This window comes from Echinops telfairi, unplaced genomic scaffold, assembly GCF_000313985.2.
Source record: "Echinops telfairi isolate 266 unplaced genomic scaffold, ASM31398v2 ScPeMD7_7458;HRSCAF=8496, whole genome shotgun sequence".
NCBI classification, from domain to species: domain Eukaryota; kingdom Metazoa; phylum Chordata; class Mammalia; order Afrosoricida; family Tenrecidae; genus Echinops; species Echinops telfairi.
Window position 1 is genome coordinate 39,745,996 of NW_022111358.1, and position 19,852 is coordinate 39,765,847.

The 19,852-nt window shown below is 43.0% G+C and overlaps 1 protein-coding gene across 1 annotated transcript in view; it reads left to right on the forward strand.

Moving 5' to 3' along the window:
• Nucleotides 1-381: 381 nt before the first annotated feature.
• LOC101646702 (ABC-type organic anion transporter ABCA8) overlaps nucleotides 382-19,852 on the forward strand; it is an 80,635-nt gene continuing 61,164 nt past the window's right edge. The window contains exons 1-8 of the mRNA XM_045299487.1: nucleotides 382-712; nucleotides 8,365-8,466; nucleotides 9,773-9,977; nucleotides 12,835-12,999; nucleotides 14,859-14,962; nucleotides 15,717-15,943; nucleotides 17,761-17,902; nucleotides 18,198-18,383. Of these exons, the coding sequence (XP_045155422.1) occupies nucleotides 8,371-8,466; nucleotides 9,773-9,977; nucleotides 12,835-12,999; nucleotides 14,859-14,962; nucleotides 15,717-15,943; nucleotides 17,761-17,902; nucleotides 18,198-18,383 (1,125 nt within the window). The 5' untranslated portion in view covers nucleotides 382-712; nucleotides 8,365-8,370. The remainder of the gene's footprint in view (nucleotides 713-8,364; nucleotides 8,467-9,772; nucleotides 9,978-12,834; nucleotides 13,000-14,858; nucleotides 14,963-15,716; nucleotides 15,944-17,760; nucleotides 17,903-18,197; nucleotides 18,384-19,852) is intronic.

Genomic DNA, 19,852 nt, shown 5'->3' on the forward strand with positions numbered 1-19,852 from the left:
CCCACCTGTAGTGGTAAGATGTTGACTTTGCTCCGTGATCTATTCAGTGCACCTCCTGTCATTCCTAAAGCAATCACTGAACTATGGCCACGCAAACGACTCTCAGAAACCCGATCGGCAAATTAGAATAGGACACTGAAGAAATGTCGCAGCCGCCCCAAAGAAAGGAAGGAAATGGGAAACAGGGCACAAAAGCCAGAGAGGCCCGGCAGAAAACAAACAGCAGCCCCGTCGACCGGAGTCCAACAATAACAAGCCGTCCATCAGACCACGCGGAGCTTGGGGGACGAGAAGAGCCCTTCTCTGATGGGGCGCTTTTCTTTCTGACGATTTAAAGACAGCGCTGAAAAATCTTGGCCTCGACTGTATTCTTCTCGGATCTGAAATCTTGAGCATGTCAGATTTCACGTCTCCCGACTTGGCTATCCTGGGATCGATCACTCAACCAAGGACGACTGTCCTTGCTCAACAGGAAGTGCCTGGATGTCGGCGAGAAGGCTAACAGTCCAAGAAGGAATCATGTGAATGCGCGGTCAGGCAGCCCGCAGAACTGGGAGCCTGCCCTCGCTCTGGAGGCCGTCTCAACGGGTCACTTCCCAGAAGGCAAACAGTTAAAAGCAAATTCTAGAGAGTTATGTGAGCCGTTTGCCTCTCGCTGCGGAGATCCTGGCTAAAGGCTGCTGCTAGAGCTTCTACTGCAAACGGCCCCAAAGTAAGTTCATGGTATTTTTTGGTTTGTTTGTGGGTTTTGTTTTTGCATTCTTCTCCATGTAAATCCTGGTTTGTGAACTCAGTACCAGCCTGCTGCGGAGATATTTTTAGGAAAAGCAGTGTCTTATTTCATGCTTATGAATAGCTGGTATTGTATGCGAGCTAGATAAACAAGCTGAGTTACAAGAGAAGGTTTGAAAATGTATACAACTGGGAGGACATGGTGAGCCAGAAACGGGGATGGGGACTGAGTTGCAATTTGCTGGCACGTTGTAAAGAACAAAGCAGCTGGAGAATGGATGCGTGAAGTCCGAGTTGTGTCTGAAGTTCCTTTCTTTTATTGCACAATGATCTCCCTGCACTTTGGGGACCTGAGCCTGGTGTTCTGAATTTACAACAATATTATCAAGGATGTTTACAGAAAAGCACCCCCAATCTCTAAATCTCAGGCTATAAGAACTGTAAAAATGTAAGCTAGGTTCCAGAATTGTTTATGCTTTAGACACCTCCGGAGAATCCGCGTGTGGAATGTGCACCGTTTCCTAATTGCTATCTTATTTTGCATCCACAATGTTTGCCGTGAACAGATCTTTTGTGCTTCTGTGGGGAGTAGCCAGCATTTTATTCTAAATGTAAAAACAACGGAAGAGGAAAACAATCAGTCTTTGTGATTTGAAACAACCTATCTATCATGGTAGTCCTCTTAAAACTCCAGGGGGAAAAAGTGGTGGGTGGCGGGGGACAGCTGGGAGGAAATCAAGCAGACAATACTAACTCACCATGAAAACATTCTAAAGCGTTTGATTCAGGCCCAGGACTCTATACTACTTTGGAGAGGGAAGGCATCCTCTTCGTTAGCTAGCACATGCGACAATCCAGCACATTACCTTAGAAGTGTCCCCTGCATTCTCAGGGACACTCTGAACAATACAGAAACCCACAGCCCCTCTTACTCCTTGTCCTGAACCTAATGCTGCCTTATTCCTGGAATGGTCTCCTCCTCCTCCTCCTCCTCCCACCTCACCATTCCCCGGGCCTCCTGAGCTCTTTTATGGTTTTGTTTTCTATCTTGACTTCCTTTCCAAGCCCATTCAACCACCAGGTGTCTGTTCTTCCTCTGGAAGTGCTGTCTGAGGTTGTTAAATCTAATCTGCCACTCACTACTATGAAACTAAGAGGCGTCCTGGTGGTGTAGAGGGTTGCACATTAGGTTTCTAACTGTAGAGTCTGCAGTTTGAAACCACCAGTCACTTCATGAGAGGAAATACATGGCTTTCTACTGATGTAAAGAATTACAGTCTCAGAAACCCACCAGGGCAGTCTATGAGTCAGAGCGGACTCGATGGCAGTACGTTTTGGTTTGGTTTTTTAAATATGAAACTAACCCTCGAACAACGCATCCCAGCGTTATCTCTAGGAAATAGCACTGCCCCAGCATGACCCTGTCCCCTGAATGAGCTGAGAGTGTGGGCATAGCCACTTTGTCATGCAACCACGAGGTGTCGAAGGGATCAGGTATAAGGCATCATCAGAACAAAAAATCTTACCATAGTGAATGATGGGGGGAGTGCGGAGTGGAGACCCAAAGCCCATTAGTAGGCCACTGGAGATCCCCTTGCAGAGGGGTCTCTGGGAGGAGACCAGCCAGTCAGGGTGCGATGTAACAACGATGAAAAATACAACTTTCCTCTAGTTCCTAAATGTTTCCTCCCCGCTCCCACTACCATGACTCGAATTCGACCTTGCAAGTCTGGCTAGACCAGAAGATGTACACTGGTACAGATAGGAACTGGAAACACAGGGAATCCAGGGCGGATGACCCCTACAAGACCAGTGGTGTGAGTGGCGAAACAGGGAGGGTAGAGGGAGAGTGGGTAGGAAAGAGGGAACTGATTACAAGGAACTATATGTGACCTCCTCCCTGGGGGACAGACAACTGAAAAGTGAGTGAAGGGAGACGTCGGACAGGGCAAGATATGAAAAAATAACAATCTATAAACTATCAAGGGCTCATGAGGGAAGGGGGAGCGGGGAGGGGAAAAATGAGGACCTAATGCCGGGGTTTTAAGTGGAGGGGAAATGTTTTGAGAATGAGGGCAATGAATGTACAAATGCGCTTTACACAATTGATGTGTGTATGGATTGTGCTAAGAGTTGTATGAGCCCCTAATAAAATGATTTTTTTTTTTAATTCACTACCAGGGGGTCAACAGAAAAGTGGGTAAAGGGAGACATTGGTCAGTGTAAGACATGAAAAAATCATTTATAAACTATCAAGGGTTCGGGAGGGAGGGGAAAAAATGAGCTGATACCAAGGGCTCAAGTAGAAAGAAAATGTTTTGAAAATGATGATGGCAACAAATGTAAAAATGTGCTTGACACAATAGATATATGTATGGATTATGATAAGAGTTGTATGAGCCCCCAATAAAATTATTTTTTAAATGTTTTGAAAAAAAAAAAAGAGGAGTTCATGAGGAACTATACCCAGCCTCGACATGGGGGAGGCCCCTTCTCTCCAAAATCAGAACTTCTCAGATGATCCAACAATTCCCATCCTAGAAATAGACCCCAAAGAATTGAGAGCAGGCACGCAGGCCTGCAAACACTCATGTCCATCTCAGCACTAATCAGAGTCACCAAAAGGTGGCAACAACTGAAGGTTCACCAACAGATGAATCTCACGCCATCAAATCAGGTGTCATCCTCCAAAACAGTGAACTCACTGCCATCAAGCCGGCTCTGACTCGCGGTGACCCTATAGGACAGGGTAGAACTTCCTCCTGTGGGTTTCCAAGACTGGAACGCTTTGCAACATCAGTCTACCACCAAGGGACTGGTGGTTTCAAACGGCTGATCTTGCAGTTAGCAGTTCAAATTGTAATCCCCTCGGTCACGGGGGCGCCAAATGGATGAGCAGATAAGGAAGAGATGGTACATAGCCGTGGACTTTTACACCGTCCTGAAGAGAAATGATGTTTTGACACATCCTACAAGAGATGAACCTTGAAAATATTGTTCACGCAGTCACACAAAGACAAGGATTGTGGGGTGCTGCATACATGGAATCTCTAGAAGTGAAAGACGTCTACAAATCCACATCTGTTCATGGTTACTAGGAAGGAGACAGGAGGGGAAGTCAGTTCTTAGGGGACACTGAAGTTCTGTTAAGGATGATGGAAAACTTTGAAAATCGAGAGTGGTGATGGTTTCAGTACAGGAGGAGAGCGATGCATCTCACTGAATTGTACATATAAAAACATGGGCATGGCAAATGTGTGTGTGTGTGCGTCTACACACATAAACCTATTGCCTGTCAAGTCAATTCCGACTCAGAGAAACTCTAGACTAGCTCACTCACTACAGATAGCACAATAAGGAAAGGATGTGTTGTTAAAAATAGGCAGGACTTAAGAACCAACTAAGAAATGTCAGGGAGGAGTGCTGGCTTTGGGCTCAAATTCCGACCCATTCTCCCACGTCACATCCTTGGTGTGCTTCCCAGAGAACTGAGGGTCCTTCAGCATGGATGCTGGGTTATTCTTTCACGGGTAAGGGCTTTAGAGAGCACTCAGCTCCCCGCATTTCTGGGAGCGCGCATTCCATTCACATAGTATTGGTTGGTTTGGGCTGTGGACAGAGGTGACATTGATCCTGTGCCCTGTACCATCACCTTCTGGAGGTATTTGCATCGATACATGAAATGTGGGTATACATTCTTCTACCAAATATCGCGTGTCCCAAATATACACTGAGGTGCACACCCTTTGCCCAAGGTGCAATATGCAAACACAATGATCTGCTGCCTCTCCCCAGAGCGAACAAGGCTGATCTGATGTTAGGAGCCTCTCTGCTGTGCAGTGTCATGCTGCTCTCTGCAGGCCACTTTAGGTAAGGTCCATGGGCTATTTACACAATGGGTCAGGGCAGCTGATTCTTCCCCTCATTAAAGCCCTTCCAAGCTCAGCTCAGGTGGAGCGTCTCTGGATGGCCCTAAGTCACAGCTCAAACTTATCAGAGCCTCTCCGTAGTCACGTGTATAATTCATTGATTTCATCCGTTGAGATAATCTGTGATCTAGCGATCAGGGTATTTGCTGTGTCAATTCTGGCTGAAGGCTCTGAAACGCTGACGTTCTGGTGATTCGTTGGCGTGGAGATGCCAGGAATGCTTCTCCTCTGTCTCCCTCTTTGCATCTTCTCCTCTTTTTTTATTTTTTTATTTTAGGTTTGCATATGGTATTTCTTTCTTTTTAAAAAAAATCATTTTATTGGGGTCTCAGACAAGTCTTATCACAATCCATACACACATCCATTGTGTCAACCATATTTGTGCATTTGTTGCCAACATCATTCTCAAAATATTTGCTTTCTACTTGAGCCCTTGGTATCAGTTCCTCATTTCCCCACTCCTTCCTCACTCCCTCATGGACCCTTGATAATTTAGAAATTATTATTATTTTGTCATTTCCTACATTGTCTGACGTCTCCCTTCACCCACTTTTCTATTGTCCATCCCCCAGGGAGGAGGTTATATGTAGATCCTTGTGATCGGTTCCCCCTTTCTATCCCACCTTCCCACCACCCTCTCATTATCGCCATGCTCCTCACTGGTCCTGAAGGGATCATCCGCCCTGGATTCCCTGCATTTCCAGTTCCTATCTGTACCAGTGTACATCCTCTGGTCTAGCCAAATTTGTAAGGTAGAGGACATTGGTACCATAGGACTAGGGCCCACCTACCAAACCATGAACCTCTTTGACCTAACTGATAACGTCTTCACAAACACTATTTCCACAGAAGACCATGTTTGCAGGTACTGGGATTGGAGTGTCAGCCTATATTTTGGGGTGACATAATCCAACCCATTTACCCACTGTCATACTATCTAGCCAAATCGCCACCCCAAATCTGTCAGGTGCCTCATTACTGGCAAGTTTTCAAGTCTAAGACATAGTTCATCCTCCTGTTTTCCCAAATGCACTAGAAAATGGAAAAGCTGACATAACTGTGATACTAAAAGTAGGCAAGAGCTGTGGGTAAAAAATTAAATCAAATTACAGTTCGGTATCACTAATGTTGGCAAATTCAACCTAGTATGTTAAACATAGTAAGAATCTGACAGTTACCATATTTTCCCATAATAACCCATGTGATTCTATCTATCTATCTATCTATCTATCTATCTATCTATCTATCTATCTATCTATCTATCTATCTATCTAGAGGTCTTAGTTTCCCATGTTGCACTGTGTGTCTGATATGGGGATACACATCATGTATGTGTGCATGTTATATGCAAAAGCACAGTTAAAGAGATCAGCAATTAAATGTGTGTGAGAGAGAGAAATGTTTGTACACAGAGAGTCAGAGCTGGAGAAGCTACTGCAAATGTTGTCGTGGCCCTTTGTTTCTGTGCCATTTGCAGTCTTGTGATAAGAGAAAGAACGCACCCTGGGGTTTCCGGAGGCTGCACGGGAGGACAGGTCCTACGGAATACACAAAGTCCTGGAGTTAAAGGCCTCAGGGAAAAGAAACGCTGAGGCTCATCCACTACCATCTGTTACTTCGAAGTGAGCCAAGATCCTTGGGGAAATGATAAGGTCATTCTTGAGGCTTGATGAGGTGGGCTTGCCAAAGAACCGCTAATGACTCCTTCAGGAGAAGTCTGGGGCTTCATCCAGCCCTAAGGGGAGTTGTTTGCTTTTCATATGCAAAGATGTACATTTTTACATATTTAGTAGTAGTATATAAAACAGAATAACTTAGGAAAACTTACAGTGCTGCCTGGAAAACACAAGAGAACCTAGGGATCGAGATGACATATTACCAGTTCATATTAGAAAATGGCATTATCCTGACAAAAATGGCATGAGGCGAGCATGTACAAAAATACACAAGGCGGCGGTGACTAAAACCACAGGAAAGCAGAAGAGCTGGAGCCTTCTTTAAATTCATAGAGATCATTCATCTTCTATGGTTGCTCCCTATGGCTGCTCCTTAATGGGGGGGGGGGCATATTTTTAGCCTGGAGAAGGTGTATTTAAAGGCATTTCTATCTCAGAACAATGGAGATCTTTCTCTAAATGGGGCCAATTTTCCAGACCCACTGGGGTGAGTGTAGAAATAAGGCCAAATATACTCTCCCAAGTCCTCAGTTGACCACACATAAGAATTTTTTTGGAGGGGGGCAGGAGGGGTAAGCACTTCCACTTAATCTTTTTATCACTTTCATCTCTCTGCCAAAGTCTCACAGATTGTTTACCCTTTCAGCCAATCTTTTAGCACAATGATCATGGTTATTTTAACATTCATGTCTGATAGTTCCAAAATATGCCTCATCTGAATCTGTATTCATTGACTATTTGCTGTCAGTAGATTGTTTTCTTGCTCTTTGATGTTCATATATATTTTATTTAATACTGGCCACCATGAAGGAAAACAATAAAAGGTAAAGTCATGCCTACTAATTCTTGAATTGGATACCTGTCAGACCATGCACTGAGGGACGAGTTGAGTGGATCTCATTAGCAGTTGAGTTGAATTTTCATGAGGCCTGTTCCACTTCGCCTTTCAACTGGCCATGCGCACACGAGCCACAAAGGGAGTCCTGATCCATGGTCTCACTTGCACCCCTCCCACAGACCAGTGCACTTTGATGCTTGGTTCATTGGGAGGGGAAGTGGAGTTCTAGATTTCCTGACCAGCCTCACTGGTAGATGCCATGGATCTGGCCTTGGGATGGAGCATTTTTCCTTACTACATGGAGACCAAATCCCACCTCTGGAGAGGTCTTGATAAGAGCGTCCCCTCCCTCCTTCTGCAGCTGATTTGTATCAGTGCTGGGTGTAGAAAGTATTGCTCAGTAGCAGCTGATCTTTTCTTAGGGATGGAGGTGGGATAGTTCCTGCTGTCGATTTGTACTTGAGACGAGACTGGTGGTTGGGGGAGGTGATTTTATGTTCCCTTGCCCCCTGGAAAAGTGACTTCTCCTTCTACCTGTCCCTTGTCATTGTTAGGTGCCATCAATCAGTTCTCACTCATAGGCATCCTGTCTACATACAACCCCAAACACTGCTTGGTCCTACACCATCGGCACAATTGTTATGTTTTGAGCTCATTAACAGCCACCATGTCAATCCATTTCCTTGAGGATCCTCTTCTTTCCTTTCTTTCTTTTTTTGTTTTGTTTTACTGACCCTCTACCTGACCAAAAAGCCTGGTGTCTTTTTCCAGGAACCTCTTGATAACATGCCCAAAGGATATGAGACAAAGTCACACCCTCATCAATTCTAAGGAGACTTCTGGCTGTCCTTCCTCCGGGCAAAAAAGCAGGACAGTCCCGATTGTTTGGTGTTTTAAAAAAGTCCCGATTTTTGGAAAGAATGCACGACAAGCTAGGGAAAGGTCTATTTGGTCCATATAGACCAAATTTTTAATCAAGAACCCCTCCTCCCCCACCGGTCAATGGTGTCCCACTTTAAATCTTCATCCAGGACAGATCTGCCTGGTCCTCACAGTGACCAGCTTCATGGCCGCTGGCCTCAGAAGTCACCTTTTTGTCCCACTGGGTTTATCAGGTGACTCCGTATCTGCAAGACATGTCTTTCTGAGACCATGACATTTATTTTAAATATTTTCCTTTCTCCAACAGAGCAAAATGAGTGAAAGAAAGATAAGTGTGTGTCAGCAAGCTTGGGCCTTATTGTACAAGAATTGCCTTAAAAAATGGAGGATGAAGAGGGATTCCTTAATGGTATGATTCAATATTTTTTGTCACACATTAATTATAGCCCAGTGCAATTTCTTGGATGGTATTTGTGCTATATGGGTCTCCCTCTCCCCACCAATAAAGTACCTTTGTGGTGCCGAAGTCCTGGTGACACTGGGGTTTACCAGCAGCCTGCTAACCTCTTGGTTGCAAACCCACCAGATGCTCCAGGCAAGAAGTATCTATCACAGATACTATCTACCACCCAACATCTGTATCTATCTGTTCCCGGAAAGATTCACAGTCTCAGAAACCCTTTATAGAGCCACTGTGAGTTGCAATCAACTCAAAGGCAGGGTGGGCTTTTGGGATGGGACTGATGTTTCTCAGACCAGGAATCAATCTGAAGGCATATCAGTTGAGTTCTTAAAACACAGAAGCTTATCAACAATTGAGAATCCAATACATGTTTTAAATGCGAAAGGCTGCAATTTTCACTAATGCTCCTCGCCACAGATACTAGGCTAGGCTAAGTTACCAGTAATTTGATAGTCTGGTAAACAATTTCACCATGAAATACCATTTAAAGCAACAGAAAACTGGCATTCTCTGTCATGGATTTATTGGCATTAAAAAAAATAATTCAAGCACCCTACAAAAAGTAGGAAATTTATTCATTACCAGAAGAAGATTAACATTGACTTTTATAACCTTACCATCTAATAAAATCTAGTTTGGTGCCTTTGAATAATCAGATAGGCATCGTTAGGTGGCATTTTCAACTGAACCAGAATTCTACTGTATTGTAGATGATTTTCCCATGATCGTGAATTTTGGAACTAATAAATGATCTATCACTGGAAGTTGGCAAGGGACGAGTGTTGATAGCATTTATTGAAGCCAGTGTTTCTCAAGTTGTCCACATTTTGTTGAGCTATCAAATCCAGAATGTTGGCATGTGATCGGTGTATTGTTGAGAAGTGAGCAATGCCTTGGGACTGTCTGGCGCAACACTTAGACTTTCTGATGGATCAAATCCAAGATAAATGGGTCCCTGGGGTAATACCAAATGTGTGTCTGTCATTACAGCTTGCCACTGTCACGTTTGATCTTTTAAAGGCTCCAGTGCACACTTCAGCACTGGTGCTAAGGAGCAATCCATGTACATTCTAGTTGGTCCTTAATGCCTTGGGCTGGCTGGGGCCACTGGCTTTTATTGTACACCTTCTTAAAGGTTCATAGTGCGATGCCAATTAAAGTTAAGTGAGACAATCTATGTGATACTACTTTATTGTGGATAATAATTTGGAACCATGATTTTCTCTATTTATTTTTCTCTTGGATTGTGCAGGAATTTTTGAATGCATTCATTCTGCTGCTTTCTTTGTACCTGCTTCCTAATATTCATCACGTTAATGATTTCTCTTCACTGCCCATTGTGGACCTGGGACGGGTAGATTCATTTGAAGTGTCTAACTTTATTGTTGCATACACACCCATCACCGGCAGAACGCAACAGATCATGAGTAAACTGGCCATAGCCCCCTTCATGAAAGGTAAGTGCTCTCGCAATCCAAGAAGGATTATTTCCAATGTCATTACTTGGTTCATTTGAACACAAGTTGCATTTAATTTGCATTCCAACTAAGAAACTAGGACCACTGTCGAAGGTCTCTTTTACTTGAAACACACATTCTCTTTGGGGGGAAGAAGCCATTATCCAATATCTAAATCACAGTGAAATTGTTGCTTGGCAAGCATTGGCTTACCACTTGGAACAGAAGCCTGTCAACAAGGAAGACTTCGGGAAGCATGGAATACACAGATCAGAAGACTTTGAAAAGGAGAGTTTGGGGTTTGTTCCCACAAAGCTGCGGAAGCATTGTTTCTAGAATGTGATTATTGCACTAGGGTTTGCTTGTTACAGTGGACCGGGCACAGTCAGTCTTGTTTGTTTATTTTTAAATTGGATATAAGAATCATGTGTTCTCCTTTTTACCACCACCCCCAAACATCTTTATTGCTATATTTGAAGATTCTCTTCAAGAATATTTCCAAGTTTTGCTTCAAATTTACTGTACTTTTCAAGGGACCTCTAAGAATAAATGGTGTTGGCTCATCATAAAAAGGAACATTGTAAGATATAGGTTCAGCTATAATAATGTCTATGATACAATAATATCTATAGACCTTCAAGGAAGGACAGTGAATACATTATTTAAATTTACAGACCAACCAGAAAGCCAGTTAGGTTTTATGTCAACTTGGGTGGGCCAAGGCTCTCCCACGATCTGATTGTGGTCAGCTCCAGGATGGGATCTTCTGTGAAGCAGCCAAGCAGTTGTGGGGAGAACAGACCTCCTTTATCTGCTCCCAGCCTTCCTGTGATTGAGGGAAGTCTCACCCAGGGTGTGACCTGCTGTCAGTATGAATTGACCACATGTAGAAGCTAGCTGACTTTTAGTGCTGGATTTGGATCCAGCATCTGGTTCATTGACCTCCTGCTGATCCCAGGAACCATCAGAGGATTGTTGACCTTGGAATCACCTGGCTGATCTCTGACTCATTCAGCTTGGCATGTATCTGTTTCTTCTTCCTGCTTCCCCTTTGTCAGCCCCCAGAACAACCGGAGTCGGGAGAAGCCTTTGATTTACACGGGACCCACAGACTTGAACCTGGCTGGACTTGCCCGCTTCTGTAACTGTTTCTACATATGTGCAAATACATGTGTCACTGGTTTGGCCTCTCTAGAAGACCCAGCCTAACAAAGCTGATGATGAAGAAACTGAAGAATCCCACCAAGTTCTTCAGTCTGAAACTGATCAAGTAGGCAGTCAAGATGCACTAATCATTACCAGCGATTGGAATGCAAAAGTTGGAAACAAAGAGGATGAATCAGTAGCTAGAAAGCATGTCCTTGGTGATAAAAATGAAGCTGGAGATCATGAGATAGAATTTTGCAAGACCAGTGGCTTCTTCATTGCACATAGCTTCTCCCCCAATAACATAAATGGCAACTACGCGTGTGGACCTTGCCAGATGGAATATACAGAAATGAAATCGAGTACATCGGTGGGAAGAAACCATGGAAAATCTCAGTACCCTCAGCCACAATAAGGCTGCCTGCGGACTAGATCATTAAGTGCTCACAGGTAAGGTCAGCTTGAAGTTGGAGAAAATGAAAACACGGCTGAGAGAGCCAAAATCCTACCTTGAGTCTATTCCACCTGAATTTCAAGAACATCTCCATAATAGATTTGACTAATTGACCACTAATGACAGAAGACTTGATGAGCTATGGGATGACATGAAGAATGTCTGGCATAAAGACTGCAAAAGGGCGTTTAAGAAGGCAGCAAAGGAAAGACCAGAGTGGATGTCAGAACACTCAAAAACAAACCAGCAAAGACACCAACCCATGCCATCGTGTCAATTCCAGTTCAGAGAGACTGCGCAGGAGAGCAGAACTGCTTCTGTGCGTTGCCAAGACTAGAACCCTGTAAGGGAATTGAAAGCCGATTGTTTCCCTTGGCAAGTGATTATGATGTTCAACAGCTGACCTTGCATGGCCCAAAGCCTCAAGTGTAGCCCAAAGAGTCACAAGAGAGTCATTCTTCCTTTCTGTCTTTTTTACCCCATTGAATAAATAAATGGCACTAGACGTTGTCTCATGGAGACACCCTGTATGTAGATTAGAATTGTGCTGTAATAGTATCAAGGCGATGAATGACCTTTCCTGTATCCAAGGCACCTCTGTTGGGTTTGAACTGTCCATCTTCAGCCTAATATTCATGAAGTTTGTCACGTACTTAATCATTTGCACCACCCACGGGATCACCATTTCTACCTCGTTTGAATAAAACATCTTTATGAAGTTAACCAAAATATCTCCAAAAATAAGCATTTAATGATGTCAGTCTTGCCACTCTACATTATTTTGAAATGCTCAGGGTTTGTTTGATTAATGCATTAACCATACTGTCATACAACAGCCATACTCTCAGAGTTGTTAAAAATCTGTTTTTTCCAAGACCTCCTGTCTAGTTATTTCCACTTGATACACACGTGTCTAGTTATTCTACAGCTCTGTTCATTGTCTTACTACCAGTTTAGATTGATTGCACTGCTGATTCATCTATAAATAGTTTCCTCAGTAAGCGGTGGTATATTCTATCATTGAAATTGGCTCAATGACCCACATGTAAAGACAACAAGTCACGTGTTCCTTCTGATTGTTTCTAGACTGAACTTAAGAAACGCCTTTCTTTCTAGTCTGTCTGACTTACTCAAAACCAATGCTTGGTTATGTTTTTCTTTCCATCAAGCACCTACTAAAAATAATGAACAGGGGCAACCTGAAGACATACCTTTTGGTAATATACTAGTAACCATGTCGCCTTCTTGTAATGGCAGATGGAAAAATCCTGGGGGTGTCAGATGAAGAACAGATGGAAGAATTATCTGAGAATTATTCTGATGAAATCATAAAAGTCATCTTCACTAATACCTTCTCCTATCATTTGAAGTTCTTGTTGGGACACAGAATCCCTACTAGGAAGGAACACAGGGACCACACAGGTAACTTTCCGCTCTACAGGACACTACTCTGTTTTAATTGTAAGTCGTATGTGGGGACAGATACCACTATGGTAAAATAGATTATCCTCCTCTGCCATCGTGAGGTCAATATTGTTACTCCATGACTTTTAAAATACGTACTTATTTGGGGCATATTAACAGATTGTAATGATTATTAAAAATAAAGTTGTTTATAGAAAAAACAAAACCTAAATGTACTGGGGTTGAGTTGATTCCAACTCATGGTGACCAGATGTGTTATAGACTAGAACTGCTCCATAAGGCTGCTTATGGTTATAAGGTCGTTGGTTCAAACCCTCCAACTTGCCCCATGGGAGAAAGACGAGGCTTTCTGCACCTATAACAATTTGCCTCAGAACCCCAAAGGGGCAGTTCTGCCCCGTCCTATATGGTCATTATGGGTCAGAATCAACGTGATAGCAGTGAGTTTGGATTTTGGGTTTAATGTTTTTGGAATCAAACAGCCAGGACTTTCTCAATCTGCGAGGCCCCTGGGTGGGTTCAAACAGCTAACCTTTAGGTTAGTAGATGAGCACAAACCATTTGTGCCACTGACTCTCCTTTCAAATGCATGAGTAAGTTCAAATGCAGTAAGGGAAACCTCCACGGACCCTCCATGGAGAGGCACTGAACACAGAGTGATGAGTTATTGCTAGTGAAATGGGGCCAGTCTCAGGGCTCAAGAGGTTTGGGTTAGAACAGCTACCTGAGGACACAGGAGTAGTTAGTTCTGAGACTTGCATGAATAGAGATTTTGCATTAATTTGGAAGCCTGGAAAGACAGTGAATGTGTAGGCAAAGGAAGTTTGTTTGTCTGGGATCAGGTATGGAGTGGGGAGTGGAAAGCTTCACGTTTTAAAATTATGTATGTTGTTTTATAAATGGTAGAAGATTTATCGGTACACACATATTCCAAAAGTTCATGGAAAAATGGAATTGAAAGATCATGCAATTTTTCCATGAACCTTAAGAAGCTCCCTTGTATAAATACCAGCCATTTATACATGCTTATACACATCATATATACATATACTATAAATGCATATACCATATATACACTTTTATGCATTTATAGGCATTCTGTTATATTTCAGTTCCATTTTTTTGGTCATGTACTCTTTTCAGCCCCCTTCTGTGTACATGTGTGTGTATAAATCAAACCAAAAAGGACCCACACAATACTTTAATACCATCTTTAGGTATAAAAAGTTTCAAAGACTGACTGCCACTTTAATTATCACATGCCATTTGAATACATATTATTAAAAACATCTCTGCTTTAATTTAGTACTCACTGAGATAGTATTTCACGTGTGTGATTTCATCAGTAAACACTTTTCGTCAGAAGACACTCAACATGATTTGTGCATGACAAGTTGCTTCACTTGAAACTCCCTTTGCCCATTCTAACTTATACTGGAGGCTGTCTCCCAGAAACACACGTCGATTTAGTTCAGCATTTCTGGCACCGCATTAGACTCTGCTAATTTGGAAAACATTAAAAATACATTGTGTTCACAATACAAAATCATTCAAGAGAGGAGTTCAAGGAAGCCTCTCCCTGGCAGAGAAGCAAGGAGTGTGTATTGCAAGTTAGTACAGAGTATTAACACAGCATATTTCCTCTGCCATTCCCCATTGGCAAATCATTCTTGCTCCCATGGGCTTTGGGTTTGGGTTAAAACAGCTACCTGAGGACACAGGAGTAGTTCTGAGACTTGCATGAATAGAGATTTAAGACCATTTGGAGTGTGGGGCCATTGTATAAAATCTGCTACATCCTAAAGCAAGAAAGAGATAATCCATAATGGTATTGTGGTTTCCTTCTCTTCCCAAAGCTCATTGTTATGAAATGAATGAAGATATTGAGTGTGGACTTGCAGAATTCTGGAGTAAAGGTTTTGTGGCTTTTCAAGCTGCCATTAATGCTGCTATTATAGAAGTAAGTGCAAACCATTCAAAGCAAACTAATGTTCATTGCAAATCAATGATTTGCATTTAGAGGTGTCTATGTAAATTGATAGTCCTATTGTTTCATTTGTTCATTGATTCGTATATAACAAAGTTTATTGAAACTGCTATCTAAAAAGAAGATATGCACATCACTATAATAAAAAGCATCTCCTACAAGCACTTGACCTTGTCAGAAGCAAAGCATCCAGTAACAGGAGAAATTTAATACCATAGCGGATTAATAAGGTCTTCACAGGAAAACAAGAAAATGGTTTGAACAGGAGAAATAAAATACCATAGCGGATTAATAAGGTCTTCACAGGAAAACAAGAAAATGGTTCTCAGCCTAGACTACTCTGGAAGAATTTCTAATTGAAGTGACTAACAGAGACCCCATAAGACAAAGTAGACCTGCCCTTTTGGATTTCCAGGTTTGTAAATCTTCACAGGGCCAGCTGGTCTCATCTTTCTCCCGTGGTGCAATTAGTCGGGTCCATCTGCTAATCTGACTTATAACAGTTCATTGTGTAGCCCAGAAACACACAATAAAGTCAAAGAACTGTGAGGAGTTCAAAATTCCTAGAGCCCGAATTGCAACTTGACCAGTGACCGGCAGAAAGTTAGGCCCGAGTCAGCTCCAGATCATCGTATTACATATTCATAGGAAAAGGCATGCCTCAAATCATGATAATAATAATAATGGTACACAATACCAAATTTTATTTATGTATGTCTTTCTTCAGACCACAACAAATCATTCAGTGATGGATGAATTGATGTCAGCTACTGGAAAAATTATGAAGATACATTCATTTATCAGTCAAGGTGGACTCCTGACAGATTTTATCATTTTCTTTTGCATTATTTCCTTTTCTCCATTCACTTACTATGCCTCTCTGAATGTTACGAGAGAGAGGAAAAAGATGAAGGGCTTGATGAAATTGATGGGCCTTCGAGATTCTGCTTTCTGGTGAGTGAAATATGACCCAAAAAGATAAGTGGACAAACTCAGGAGTTGTTGGGTTTTTTCTAGATACAGAGCTTCATAATTACAGTCTAATACTTTTCTAACATTTTCCTTTTTTCTTAAGAATGGAATTGATTTCCTTTGATGTAATGCTGGCTAGGCCAAGATCGGTATTGCTATCTTTCTCTGAGATGAAGACATAACTTCAGCACTTGCCAGCTGGAGTTATTAACGGATCCATCCATGATTAATGCACTCAACAAGCAAGGTCGTAGTCATGCCATATGCCAAGGTCTATCCTCACTGCCATGGGGTAGATCCTGAGGACCCTATAGGCTAGGGTAGAACTGCTTCTGTCCCTAGGTAGAATTCTAGCTTGGGTACCTTGGTGCATGATGATGACATGATTTTGGACATTCTGAGAATAGTGAATGCTAAATATCTACATTAGAGGTGCAAATAAAGTGGTAAACAGTATGGACTTCGTCGTCAAAACATCAGTTTACAAAACGCCCTAGCGTGGAAACATTATTTGACCTTCTTAGCACTCGTAGTCCCTTTATGGTATTAACACCTAGATAATAGGAAATATAAGTAGATGCTTGTGCGAAACACTGATCACAGTGTTTGTTAGATTGTAATGGTTCACAGCCAAGTAGATGGTTCTAGAATGTGAGAGGGAACGCTGGGCCTATGACCGTGAGTTGGAGTCATCGGCTGAGACACATGAGGCAGGGTACTACCCTGAGAGTTTGTGGACAAAAGGTAGAGTGCCTTGATCAGAATCCTGACATCCTTCTCAGGTTCCTGTCTATCAAATACGGAAAATAATGATATTCCCTGGGAAGGCTGTCAGGAGAAGGGCATGATCTAACATGCGGTAAATTCGGAAAACACTGCCTGACACATCATCATTGCTAGAGGTGTTGGTGGAGGTGGGTTTTGCTGCTTTGCTGTCATCATTTTTTATGGCTTCATTCGAACTTTCAAAGAACAAAGTGGTGAGGAGTCTTTTATAGTTCTTCCATTAGCAGCGCATGAGCGAAGGAATAGAGGTCCAGGCAAGTACGTGGACTATTAAGAAGCCTAGGTGGTGCAATGGTTAGTGTGTTCAGCTGCTAACAGAAATGGTTAGTGTGTTCAGCTGCTAACAGAAATGAGTGGTTTTATTCTGTCCTATCAGGATCAATCCAGCTTGGAATAAACTTGACAGCACCCAATGACAACAATGTAGACTATTGGGTGTCTATGGCCAGAAAAAGAGGAAAACAGATTTGGGAGGGAAAGAGAGAGTGGGGACAGAATTACCCCCAAGGAAAACGTTCTTATTCGTAGGAAGATTCATGAAGTTCCCTGTGGCAGAGAGCCGCCTTTGGAGAGACTTCCGACCCACTGAAGGGCTGTCAGCATACAAAGATAAGGTCCTCCACCAGCTCAGGGAGCCCTCGTTGTAGTCCAATTGCCATTGCGCAGAGACACAAAGGAACTTGGATTTGCTCAAGTTCTTCCAAGCCCCAGGGTTAAAATACTGCAGGGAAAATGTTTGACCCACAATCTATGCGACTGGAGCCTATTTTTTGTCTTTTGTTCACAATGGTGTGTGTGTGTGTGTGTGTGTGTGTGTGTGTGTGTGTGTGTTTCTGGAACTGATTTGAGGAATGGAAGATATTCGGCCCAAGGTATTTATCTTATGCTTCCATATCCTAGAACACTCCGTAAATATCTGCAGAGAAGAAAGGATGGACCATGTCAATATCCATCCCATGCCTCTTTCCCAGGTGAACTCAGAGTATTGAAGTAACACTGTGCTTCCTCGTTAGGTTATCATGGGGCTCGCTCTATGCCGTGCTTATCTTCATTATGGCCCTTTTCATGGCACTGATTATTAAATCTTCTCAATTTGTCATCCTGACGGGCTTCGTGGTGGTCTTCAACATCTTTCTACTCTATGGATTGTCTTTGGTGAGTTGACGAATGAGACCGCTCCCCAGCCAGCCTTCAACCCATCTGATTCTTCCTCCATGGCTCCTCTTGCTTTGGTTGGTTTGAGTGAGAAAGTACACGTGCACAACTCACAGCTGTCCCACCCATTCGGATTCATAGTGGACCCTAGAGGACAGAGTACGTAGACAGACGTTTGACGTTGGTGTTTCGTGATACCAATGGGTAGTGCAATTTGCTGAACACACACAGATTTTGTATATGAACCCCCTTATTTTGTAGGCTAATGGTATTTCTGGATCTTGTCTCATTTTAGATAGCCTTGGTTTTCTTAATGAGCGTCTTGGTAAAGAAGCCTTTCCTCACCGGCCTGGTGGTGTTCCTGCTGACTGTCCTTTGGGGGAGTCTGGGGTTCACAGCGCTCTACAGACACCTGCCTGCATCCTTGGAGTGGACGCTCAGTATTTTTAGCCCCTTTGCCTTCACGCTTGGAATGGCCCAGGTGAGAATCAGTAGGATGATCCCTTTCTGAAATTTCCAAAACACCTTTCCTCTTTGGAAACCAGTAGTCTGCTCTCCTCTCGATGAACCTATGCTCTACATTTGAAGCCCTGGAGATGGCACTTGTGAGGTAGCAAAGATGAACTTTCAAAAGCTTTGGAAGGCGGTAGCCCAGCAGAGAGAAGGTATTCAGTAAGTTAAAAACAAGGGTTCACATATTTAGAGACAATCTAGAGTGTTTTTTTTGTGGGGGGGGGTTAGACTATTAAATATAGGCTCGATGTACCAACTCCAGCCTTAACTACTTGTTCCAGTCCAGTTTTGGACCTGCTGTCTAAACAGCACATGTGGTTGTAAAGGCTGCAACGTAAAAACAATTTAGAAAGCAAATCACATTGAACATGCATTTATTGATCGGGAAATGATATTTCTATTCCCCCAAAAGTCTTTTTGTTTCCTCCATTCCGATTCTTACATTGGATTTGCCTTTCCTTCCCTCCCAGTAGAAGCCTCCGTGGTGTAGGGGTTGTGAGTTGGGGTGCTAATCACAAGGCCAGCAATTTGAAACCGCCAGCCAGCTCTGTGGGAAAAAGATGAGGCTTCCACTCCTATAAAGAGTCATGGCCTTGGAAACCCGTAGGGGTAGGTCTATCTCATCACAGAGTTGCTGTAAGTCAGAATGAACTTATTGGCAGTGAGTTTGGTTTTTTGGTTTCCTTAAAATTAGGTGGTAATGCCAATCAGTAAATATCCTCTATCAGGTGCCTAACAATAGAGCTGTCAATTATAAAATGCTCATTGATTTCAACTTTTTTCCCACTGATTCTCCCTAACATGAGGGTAACTCCTCTAGCATGCAGCTACCTATCTTCAGGGAGAACAGAATGTTTTCCGGTGTTCCATTTGGTATCTAAGGTCAAGACCAAGTTCAACCCTCCCGACCTACTTCCTATCTCCTAACGCTCTCGTTTCATTTGGAACCCAGGTTTCCCATAAAAGGTTGTTGCTGTCCAGTTGATTCTGGCTCCTGGTGATCCCGCGTGTGTGAGAATGGAGCTCTATTTCGTCATGTTCTCAATGGCCAATTGTCAATAGATGATCCTCAGTTATATCTTTTGAGAAACACTTGGGTGGACTCAAGGCCCAGCCTTGCCACTAACAGCCAAGCTATATTAGCCTTCATAGGCCCCAGGGGCTCTCCAAGATCCCACCCCCACCCCCAAATCCCTCAGCCAATTCAGTCTCATAGTGGCATGACAAAGAGTTCCAAGAATGTAGCTCTTGACAAACACAGACAACCTCATCTTGCTCCCGAGGAGCGATTGCCAGGTCCCGTGAGAGCTGTTCATGTATCCATGCCTTCCAACAGACTTCAGAACGTGAAAGCAAGCAAGCTCCTCACTGACCATTGTGTTGTTCTTCCCAAACCAAGTCACTGCCGTTACGTCACTTCTGACTCACAGGAGCCCT